Below are 11888 nucleotides of genomic sequence, written 5' to 3'. Positions count from 1 at the left end.
CGAGGTTTCCGAATATATATAGAACGTCCGAATCTGACTTCGTATGAGGAAGTTATGATTTTCTGAAGTTTCGACTTAGCAGTTTGCAGCCCAAATACTCGATTTGAGATCAAGCGGTTTTTAGCCGAAACAATCTAAACGAGAATCGAAGATCTCGTTGTTAGTAGCGAAACGATGAAAAGTTAGGCGATAACGGACGTCGGGCGAAGAAGTTATGAATTTATAACGAAATTTTTCTGTCCCGACCTTCTAAAAATAAATAATAAAAAATAAAAGTCAAAATTAGCCGACAGAGTCTAAATGAAAGTTGTAGAGTATGGTCTGACCTAAGCGTGGATATAAAGAACGTCGAAAATGGAGCTCGTATGCGAAAGTTACGCAATTTAGAAGTTTGACGAGTCAAATTACGCCTAGCGTAATTTGAGTACGCCCAACGTACTTAGAGGGGTGCAAGTTGTCTGACCAATACTCGAGTGCCACCAATTGACGCACGCAGTGACGTCAAAGTACGCCCAGCGAAACCTAATTACGCCCAACGTAATTAGAAATTACGCCCAACGTAATCCCAGACCCAGCAACCTATAAATAGAAACCGAGATTAGCCATTTTCTCTTGTTCAAACTCTTTCTTCTCTCTAGTTTTTGCCTCGATTTGCATGCCAATCATATCCCGAAGCCCCGATATCATTCCCGAGCCCCGAAGCAAGATCTGAAGCCCCAAGGATCCGGAGAAGTGAGATTTCCGAGCCGAATCCCTACCCGCGAGTAGCCCGGTTTTTGTGAAAATCTTCCAGATCTACGGAGAAACACTACTTCTGCAAGCCGTAGTGCTGCTCGATCATCTTCTGATCAAGTGAGTGTGTAGTCATTTTCTTCTAACACATTATTATGAAGTATTTTATACGAAATACGTGTTACATGTATACTTTGTTGATTATATGTGTGAATGTATATTCACTTTCTTCGATCTCATATATCTGATTTATTCTCTATGAAATACGTGTTATGTGTGTGTGCCTCATCTATTATGTGGAAAAATGTATTGATCGAGCATTCTATACAGGTTTTAAACTTTGTATAAAATGTATATTTTTATCTACTAATATGTTGGGTAGAACATGGGTAGATAGTTGGTGTGTAATAAACAGATGAGAGGCCTCGATGTTGTTGGTGTTATTCTAGTCATTCAGCAGAGTATGGATGACGACCACAGACTATTCTAGACAGTTCTGTGGAACACTAGCAGGCTCATAACCTGTAGGTGTTGTGAACGATGTGTTCACCGGTGTACTCTATGCCCCACATGGTTGCCTTTAGGATATTTATTGCTAAGGAAGCCCCTTTGTAGTAATGTCCGTCCCGATGAAAATCCTAAATTAAGTTCCTTATAATAGATGTTGTTTTAGGGACGTAAAGTGAGGATAACGGGAATGGGTAATCGGGTTATTGTTGATTTTTGAAATTAATATAATTATTTATTGTGGGTTGAAAACCCTATATGCTCACCAGGCTCCCAAGCCTGACCCACTCAGTTTATTTTGTATTACAGGAAGTGGCGCAAGGGCATAAGATGTATGAATCATCAAGTTGTTTTTTTTACAAGTCTGTATATGTATATATTTGCTGAATCACTTGTGATGTTATCGTTTATGCTTTATGATCTGTATCGGAACATGACATCCCGATTTTTGATTATGAAATGAAATCATATTTCCTTAGTTCGTTTGAATGGATCTTGTGGACATCGGAAGTTAATGAAGGAGTTTTAGACATTTTTACCCCTACTTGGTGGCTATGATGTGATGTAGTTTTGTTGGTCAGTCTTCTTGTGTTCCTCCCCCTTGGGTGATGCTTTCTTTTGGTTATTTGTTGATGGGTGGATGTTTTTTCATTGCTTTTGGTTTTACTTGATGTTTTATACCTGTGAATTTCTTAAAAAGTAGGCGGCTTTTCCAATAGGAGGCATGTTGCTGCTGTAGCTAACTAGCTATTTATTGTAAAAGTGTTTCTTTTATGTTTTTTTTGACCAATTTACCCGTGGATGCATTGGGGTTTTTTGTGTGTTTTGTCCATTGAATTTTTATTTTGCCTCTAGAATCTTTGGGGAGATTGGTTTTTGTTGTCCCTGGTTGTTTTCGTTATCTTGACTTTCTTGCCCCTGGTTGGTTGACTTTTTTCATTGGTTGGTTGTTGGCTTAGTGGTGTTGCTATTGTTTCATTCTTGGGTATTGGAGTCAATATTTTATAAATTTGTAATGTTTATACTGGTATTATAACCCTAAAAGTTTTATTTGTAGTTTTTGTTTAGTTTGACATTGAATAACCAAAAGAAAATGGATGAAGGATGGTGTTGCTGATTAAATAATGCTAGGAGGTTTTGCTGAGATAAAAAAAAACTTGTATGTTGATCAAATTTTTACGATTTTAATTGTATTGATAACCAAAATTTATTGTTTGGTAAGTACGGTAATGGATGATTTCATGGTTTAGCTCACTTCCTTTACTAGATTTTAGTTGTTGGTATGGTGCCTAAGAACTGATATGAATAAAAAAGAATGATCTCCTTTTCATTGGGCTGAAACTAATATATGTCTTAGACTGTGACAATCTTTCTATAATGTTTAATATGTTTATGGCATTTTTCAAAACCATTTTGTCGTTGATTTTTTAAACAATTTTTTCTCAATCATTAATTTGCATATTCAATGAAGGGGTGGGCCCTTACAATAGCAACAATTTTTATGTAGTACTAGGAAATTCTACTTTTCAACTCTATACTAATGCCTTAAATTAATTTTTATTAGCTTAGAAGGAATTTCATAATTTGGTTGAAATATGCTCATGAAATTAAATATAGACTGTAATGCTCCTTTGGCATTCTCTTTCTCATCTATATCTATATCTATATATCTTATAAAGCTAGCATTTTTCCTTGAACCCCATGCATTTTTTTCTTTCACCACATTCATTTGAAATTCCCATGACTTTTCAATTTCTTTCAACTAATAATTATAATTGCTTAATAAGGTTAAAAAATATCAAACCTAAAGTGTAATCATATATAAACTAAATTTCAATAGTAAAATAATATCTTTACTTCTATTTATAAAGTTATGGTTTTTTTTTTTTTTTTTTTTTTTTTTTTTTTTTTAACTTTTAAAATATTATACTTAATTTATTAGTATTAATATATTGTTTGATGTAAACCATTATCATTTTAAAGATACAATTTTGGAACAATTTATATAAAATACTTAAATTATTAATTTAAATATAACATTACAGGGTCAACGTAAAATATAAATTTTAATTTATGTTAAACAACCCAAAAAATATTTTATATATAGTTAAAAGTGATAGATTATGGTGTCTTTCTAATAATGATTATAAGTTGGTTAATAAGGTTAAATAAATATCAAACGTAAATTGTAATCATAAATAAACTAAATTTTAATTTTAAAATAATATATTTACTTCTATTTATAAAGTCATGTCTTTAACTTTTAACATATTATACTTAATTTATTAGATTTAAAATGTTGTTGTATGTAAATCATCATCAGTTTAAAGCTACAACTTTTAAGCAGTTTTGACAAAAATACTTAAATTGTTAATTTAAATATAACGTTACAGTGTCAACTTAATATAAATTTCATTTCTACTCAAAAAACCATAGAATATTTTGTAAATAGTTATAAGTGATAAATGCAAAAACTAAATTGTAATCTCAATTTAACTAAATTATTTCCTAAAGATATTTTTATAATCGTTAAAAGTTTTCAAATAAGTAGTTTAAAATAACTTACAGTAACAATAGTTAAAAATAACTCTATATAAATGATTATATTGTTACATTTAAAATAAAAAAACAATGTTTGATGTTTTAAATAATTATAATGATAGAAATTAAAAAATTAGACAAATAAATTTTAAAAAATTAATTAACAATAATAACAACTATAAATAACATTAAACCATATATTATATTTAATATTATTCACGTATAATTCGCGGGTAGAAGTCATTCAAACTATTGAGATAATACAGTTATAATAGATGTATATATATTATCATATAATTCAAAATAATCAATATATTATATCAATTTAGTATACCAATTATGATATTAAATTTAACAACAACATTATTGTTATATTTTAAAAAAAATATATAAAAACTTCAAAGGTGTTTTTCGTGCAACGCGCGGTGATTCGCCTAGTTCTATTATACAATCCGACTTTCTTTCCTTTTTCCATTTTTTTTTGCTATCACGATTTAGTTTATTTTATTGTAGGCTGCCATGTAAAAATCCACAACATATATCGTTGATTTGATAAAATCAAAAAGGTTGTATGAAAGTCTAAGGGGCTGTTTGATTTTTGTCTTACCCCGGTCCGGTCAGTGTGTTTGATACAGGCTCCCCATCTCCTTACTCGGTCCACAGTTAGTCCATAGGGCTCTTACTCGGTCTGTTGAAAAAAAGAAACTGACTGAAAAATTGACTTCTTTTGTCTTTTGCCCTTGCCCTGGACACAACTCTCCATCTCCTTCAATCGATCCAAGCAACGCTTCCTTCCTTCAACCACCAGTCTTCTCCCAACTGGACCTTCTCCTACTCCTTGAACGGACATCACTCATCCTCTCTATCGCTTCTATCTATCATCTTCAGCCTTGTTAGAAACTTCCTTCGCCGCCATCCTCTTCACCTCCGACCACCTCCTTCATTGTGGCCCAACCCCATGAAGTAATATCCTGAAGTAATGGGTCGATTTCGTTTCAATTGCAAGTGATCCCTTTTAATTCTATCAATTTCGACTTTCCAAAGCTTCACGTGAAACTGTACATATTTTTTTCGATCATGTTCAACAGATACATACTGCAAGGGAAACAGGTGCACAACGCAACTGGAAGACCTCACTTTGCGTTTACAGTTACAAAAACGATTGGAGGTAATGCAAACTAAACTAATCTCCATTTTGAGTGATTAAATATCCATAGTGTTAAACATTGTGATAAATATGGGAAGGGGCTAATGATGTAGAGTCGGTTGGAAGAAGCAAAGGAACAGGAAATTCTGGAATGATGTATGTGGATTGGATGAAGAACGTGTGTATTTTTGTCATTTGTATAATTCTTTTATCTATTAGTATAAAAATATTGACCGGTCAATTTTGATAAAAATACCACATGCTGTTTTTTTATTTCTGACAATTTTATTACGTTTTTGACAACCAATGTTCACTCATATATAATTGATTGTTGTATTGTCTAAAGTTAAAAACAAATGCATATTCAACTATCTATTTATTCATCATTTTGTACGTATTTATTTTGAAAGTTTACTTAAAAATTATTTATAATACACCTTGATATTCAACATAATTTTTTCTTAAATTACTTACTTATCATTTTTTTTATTTATGTAAAAATATTACGTAAAAAAATACATAATGTTTACACCTTAATGTTAATTTTTTTAATCAACCCGTATAGTACACGAGTTTTAAACCTAGTACGAAATAAATGAAAACCAAATACGAAATAAATTAGTTTCGATCTGAACTTTAAAATGACAGGAGAATAATCCGTTTATATATGAGATTTAAGGGTTTTATTTAGCTATCTAGATCAATACTTTATTTTTAAGTTTTCCTTCCTCTCATACTCTTTCTAGTTTTTTTTTTTACATTTTGGTTTCCACTTCCCCAACTTCCATCTTTTAACATGTTTAGTGTCTCAACCCTGACACAACTGATTTACAAGGTCTAAACCATAACCTGCTAACTTGACACGGAAATAAAAATATTGACACGACACGACAAATTTGTCAGGTATAGTCTAAAGCAAAAAGTGAATAACAACCAAATTATTTACAGAATATATAGTGTGCAAATCAAAAAATGTATTTTTGAAAATGTTCAAACATAAAAGCAAAAAATAAGAGTGCTAACAAGTCCATACAATTAGTTATCTATGAGATTTATATTCAAACACTCATGGGGGAAGTACCACCTTTTTGCAATATACAACCTGCCTTTGTATTTTCCATGTTTATCAGTACGTGCAAATCTCTGTTGGCAATACGATGAGGATGAGGCAGCCCATGCCTCTGAAATAACAGCAGCACTAAACTTCAAACTACTATTAAAAAACGCATATTCTTGTGTTGACTTTTCACAAGGCACACAATTCATTTCGTCAAAATCTAGTTTGTGAACCTTGTACGTATGCATGGACATGTATTCCATCAAATAAAGGTTTTCATCCGAAGTTATAAAATCAAAAGCTATAAGTTGATGCAGAAAATATAACTTAGGCACTAATGTAGGCACCGGATCAAGTCTCATTTCACTTACATGTTTCCCTTCGGATGTAAAACTCCAGTTTAGGGTATATATCCTCCCCTTGAAAACATGTAAGTCAACTAGGGGGGAAGTGGATGAAACATGATTCCATTCTCCTTTACCTGCTATAGAAAACCATACTTTATAGTACCATTTATGTAACATGGCAAACACCCACCGGTTTATTGAAGGTGAAAAGACAAGGATAGCCCTGAATTTTCTTTTTTCACCATCACTTACATGTAAAGGGGCATTAGGGAAATGAAGTTCATGCGTTGTGATAGGATTCACAAGCCAAAAGTCACGGGTTTTCTTGCCGAATAATATCAAGTAACCACAAGTTAATCCAACACACTTCCTCCCAACTAACTTAGGAATGATGGTTTTGAACTTTCTTCCTTCAAAGTCCTGTAGATAGCAATCCTTCTTATAAACACGTGGAGATATAAACAATAGCATTGGAGGTTTGGATGCCATAAACGTGCTTCTGTTAAAAAGTGCAAGTGACCTCCATGACTTGCAAACTCTACTAAATAAAAGAAATTCAACAACTCCGAGTCGCATCATAATTAAATAAAGCAAATCATGGTTAAGATCTGACCAGGGTGAGGGTACCCTACCCCTGATCCTCTTCCGGCTAGATGCATGGTAATTCTGGTTTCTAGTCATACTCCTTGTATTAACCATTATGACACCTACAAAATGTTCTTGAAGAAATAAACAAAACTGTGTTAGTAAGCAAAAATGTTTCACGATTTCATCAACAAGAGTATATGGATTTGTTCATCAAGACATGTCTAAGCTAAGCCACGAAAATCCATAATGAAAGAAAAAAAAGTAGAAAGAAGTATGAAGATAACGATATGTGTTTGTACATAGACACATGTCTAAGTCAATTACTTAACTAGAAAAACAAAAAGCTAATCAAACCTGAACCGGAAAAAACTATATTAAAAGTATTATTATTAATAATAATCAAGCAAACAAAATCAAATGATACTTGGAGAATTGAGAATGCAGAAAGTAAGAATCCAATAACGAACACCTATCATACTGATTGAAATACCAAACTACTCAAAACTAAATATCAATTAAGAAACCAGAAAAATATGTACTTCAAGAATACATGTAAACTAGTATCGAATTGTATGAATGTAAACCATTAAACCCTAGGTAATCAAGTAACCAATCACGCCGAATCCAAAATAATAAGCAAAACTATTCGACAAAAATTACCTGATTGACTGATGTATACGATTTCGGTGGAAGAAACGGCTTGAGTATGAGTAGAGCACCAAAGATTCGCTAGTTTCAGGTAATTTATCCCTAATCGCATAGAAATCTCCTACCAGTACGCTTGGTTCTGTTGACAAATAACATAACAAAATAACAAGAGTAAATTACTACAAATCGTCCGTGGTATTGTCAAAATTACACATTTACATGGTATATTTATTTATTTATTTATTTATTTATTTATTTTGCATTCAGACCATGTGGTTTTTGCTTATCTTTTGATTTTGGTCCCTTGATTCGTTATTTTAATGTGTTGTTTATTTTTAAATTGTTTAATGAATGTGGGTTATCACTTATCTCTTTACATGGTTTTCTCCATATGTTTTACATTCATGTCTCACTCTTTTCTCTTGTTTGGAAATGCCGACAACCACCGATCTACTCCGACCATCGTTACCTCCTCTCTCTCTCATACATATAAACCTCAATTTCTTTGTTGGAGCCCTTGAAAAAGCAAATGTAACATCTCAAAAAATCATAACCAAAAATTTCTTTTTAAAACATTAATAAAACCATAAGTAAGGATTATATAACACAACAAAGTATCATTTCAAAAAACTTGTTCGTTTTATCAGAGTAAACATCTCAGGCTAAAACTCCTTTGGTGTGTGTGTCATGCAATCACCCCGAGCTCTTTCCTCCGCTACCAGAAGTACCTGAAACCAAAACTGAAAATCGTAAGTATGAAGCTTAGTGAGTTTCCCAACCTACCGCATACCATACACAATCACATATTGCAAGCACTGGGCCTCGTCTGCTACATCGGGCGCCGCCCGACTCCGGACTAATCCAACATCAAGCCCCGCTCGATATACATATCTGTTTCTCTTAGGCCCCGCCTGTCTCTGGGCCCCGCCCGCTAAACACCTACAACATATAACCATAACACATAACACATAAACTAGACGCACCCTATTGTATTCTTGTTTTAAGGCCTCGCTTATCTTGGGCCCCACCCAAGCCCTACTACTGCGATCCTACTTGTTGAGTTCTCCTTGAACTTGTTGAGTACGCCTGCAACACTTCGGGACCCTTCTTCATCTGACTCGTCGAGTTCTCATTTTAACTCGTCGAGTCCACCTTCATAAATTAGGCAGATTGCCTTGGACTCGCAGAGTTCCTCCTTGAACTCGTCGAGTACGATGATCATCAGGTCCACTATGAACCCACACTGACTGAGTCCCTTACTAACCCAACTCATACCTGCTAGAAGAAGGGTTTTGGGAAAGGAAACGTCCTGACTCGCCGAGTCCTATGAGTGACTCGCGGAGTCACTCTATGTCCACAACTATTCAGACGATTTCAATCGAGCACAAAGCATCTGGGACCCAGATCTAACCTTCTAGGGTCGGAATAACACGCAAAGCTACTGCCTTTACATCCATGCATGACCCTTTTTGCTCAAAAGGCCATAACAACTCTTAAACTTTGCATGGGGAGTTCTAATGGCATAAAGCTTCCACCTTTATGCCTTAACTATCCACAATACTCTCAGATCTGAAAGGATCTTGCTTGGGGACGTCCAAATCCCACAAGCACCCGTTTATGGACCAAAATCTTCATAAAAGGGAAAACAAAGAGATCTATTAAATCAAAAGCCAAGATGAAGACTTGATTACCAAGAAATGGATCTACTTCCTCCTTCTTGAAACTCCCACTTCCTTCTTCTCCTTCTTCCTTTTCAAGAGTACACAAATCATGTAACAGCCCGAAATCTCAGGTATTGTTAAATTATGTTTTTGGGGTGATTTAAGAGGGGACTCGGCGAGTTGGAGCCTAGACTCGCCGAGTAGGATCGCAGACTTGGTCGCGGGTTCGCGACTGGACTCGACGAGTCCAGATATGGACTCAGCGAGTCTACGCTGTTTAGCGAAAACCCTAACCGTTCAGGTTTGGGACGTATAAAGGAGACTTATTGGCCGTCATTGTTCATTTTAGCCTTCTGAGAAGAACCCTAAATCGATTGTGTGCATCTGGAGCAAGGATTATAGGCCATTGTTGATTATAGAAGAGTGGTTGTGCAAAGAAGAGAAGGGATTGGCTAAAGGAGCAGCAAGGGAGTCACATTCTGAGGATTGGGGACACAGAGGATACATCATCCAGGTAAGAATTCGAGTATACTCTGCTATGTTGATGTGATTATGGAATTAGGGTTTATGGAACCCTTTTGTGAATAGATTGAATGTTACCCTAGTCCCCATGTCGATTGTAACCCTGTATTGGGACCTTTGGAGGTCCAGAATGTCCCATGTCTGTGCATTTCGGGAATTGATGAAGGTTTTGGATTGGAATCCTTATGCCTTACGTCAAAATGTAAATTATGAATCATATGGTGTATCATGAGCACTGAAATGAGGACTTTACGTGATGGATCAGCCTAGGAAGGCCAGACCTAGGAATGGTCGAAGCAGTTCTGACCTTAGGATGCAGTTTGAGCGGTTGCATGGCATGGACTCGCCGAGTTCGATGAACAGACTCGGCGAGTAGCTTGAAGATTAACTGGGACTCGTCGAGTTGTTCTTCAGACTCGGTGAGTTGAGTCGGGGTGGCCCCGCGATTCTTCCAGGAGTAACTCGTCGAGTCAAGGAGGATACTCGACGAGTAGATAGGGAATCTCAGAGAGTTGGAGGACGTCTAGACTCGCCGAGTCGACATGGTACTCGCCGAGTCCGGACGAGTTGACCGTTGACCGTTGACCGTTGACCTAAGTCTGACTTCTTAGGGATAGTCACACTTAGAAGATATAAGTGTTAATGAGAGATTTGTGATGTTATAGGGAGGTTGTAGCTCGTCGGATTGTGCACGAGTGATTTCAGGATTTGCTAGCTTTCAGCATTCACAAGGTGAGTCTTCTCACTATACTGTACCCGGAAGGGTTTGACTGTGTGACCGGAAGGTCAGATATGATATGTGATATGTATGCTATATGTGGTAATCTGTTTGTTATGTATGTTATGGGCCGGAAGGCGATTATGTTATGGGCCGGAAGGCAATATGTTATGGGCCGGAAGGCAATATGTTGTGTGATGGACCGGAAGATCGGCGTGGGTAGGACCGGAAGGTTTACCCAGCAGGGACGGAAGTCCCCTGAGACACATGGACCGATAGGTCAGGGCCTGGAAAGGCGTATGTGCGTAAGTTGTATATTGGGGAACTCACTAAGCATTTATGCTTACAGTTGTTATGTATGTGTTTCAGGTACTAGTGAGGACCGTGGGAAGGCGCCGGCGTGATCGATACACACTGAAGGATGTTTTTATGATCTTGGGATTTAGACTATTTGTATTTGACATAATACTTAAATTATTTATGCCTTGTTTTGAATGGAAATACTTTATTTTTTTAAAATGAAAAATTTGTTTGAAAATTTGCGTTGTTACAATTGGTATCAGAGCCTTGGTTTGAGGGATTCGGGTGCACCTTCGGGAGTAACTGAACTCAAACCGAGGATTTAAGGAAAACTTTTTAAATAAAGGCATAAACTTTTGTAAATGGTTTTGTGGTAAGCAAGAAAGAAGCAGTGTGTACGATCAGTCAGCGCCCGAACGGTAAAGATCCCCAAAATACCTTACAATATTATATGATATGAATTGTTATGCATGTTAGAAGACTAGGTATTCATGATAGGACTAGAGTGGCCTAATTTGTGATGCCTTAGTCTAGGGAAGTTTGCCGATATGGGATGCTTTGCTAGTGTGCGGGTAGATAGTGCATAACAGAAGTAGAGTACTCACTATCCGGGGTTTGGGGAGGAAGACTTGGGATGAATGCTGATGTGGTGTGGTCGGTAGTATTGGGCCCGTACTACCGAAGACACCGGGTCAGTGGGAGACCCAAGTAAGAATCCCTGGATATCGGAGACTGAGTAGGGTTGCGTTATCGAGTGCGATTATTCTCGATGGAGTCTCTGATAGTTCTATGTTGTATTTCAGAGACATCATGGTTAGACCACGCCACAGAGCGAGTTCGAGCGGTGTGAGTGACGAGGAGATTCGTCAGATGATTCACGAGGAGGTAGCTGCGGCGATCCGGGCCAAGATCCCGGAGATGTTTGGGTCTATTAAGACCACCCTGATGGAGACGTTTGATGAGCGGTACGCCGCATTGACTGAGGCTGCAACCGCTGCAGCTACTGCAGCTGTGGCCGCTGCTAGGCCACAGGGGGGTGACTCGTTGCTGTTCCGAGAGTTCAGCAACACGAAGCCACCAGAGTTCGATGGGACGCAGGATCCGATTGCTGCGATGAGGT

At 36.5% G+C, this 11888-nt stretch overlaps 1 protein-coding gene across 1 annotated transcript; it reads right to left on the bottom strand.

Annotated features, from left to right (window-relative positions):
- Positions 1-5891: 5891 nt before the first annotated feature.
- On the bottom strand, positions 5892-7714 carry LOC122195035 (uncharacterized). The gene is made up of 2 exons (XM_042896498.2): positions 7580-7714; positions 5892-7050 (listed from the first exon to the last, which is right to left on the bottom strand). Exons 1-2 carry the CDS (start codon positions 7677-7679, stop codon positions 5963-5965), a joined length of 1188 nt encoding a protein of 395 aa, XP_042752432.1. The 5' UTR covers positions 7680-7714; the 3' UTR covers positions 5892-5962.
- Positions 7715-11888: the final 4174 nt, after the last annotated feature.

This window comes from Lactuca sativa, chromosome 7, assembly GCF_002870075.4.
Source record: "Lactuca sativa cultivar Salinas chromosome 7, Lsat_Salinas_v11, whole genome shotgun sequence".
NCBI classification, from domain to species: domain Eukaryota; kingdom Viridiplantae; phylum Streptophyta; class Magnoliopsida; order Asterales; family Asteraceae; genus Lactuca; species Lactuca sativa.
This window is presented reverse-complemented; position numbering and strand designations above follow the sequence as displayed.

Coding starts and splice junctions, on each gene's coding strand:
- LOC122195035 (XM_042896498.2), bottom strand. CDS start 7,679: ATGCGATTAGGGATAAATTACCTGAAACTAGCGAATCTTTGGTGCTCT. Junction 7,051..7,579: donor CGTATACATCAGTCAATCAG/GTAATTTTTGTC, acceptor TATTTCTTCAAG/AACATTTTGTAGGTGTCATA.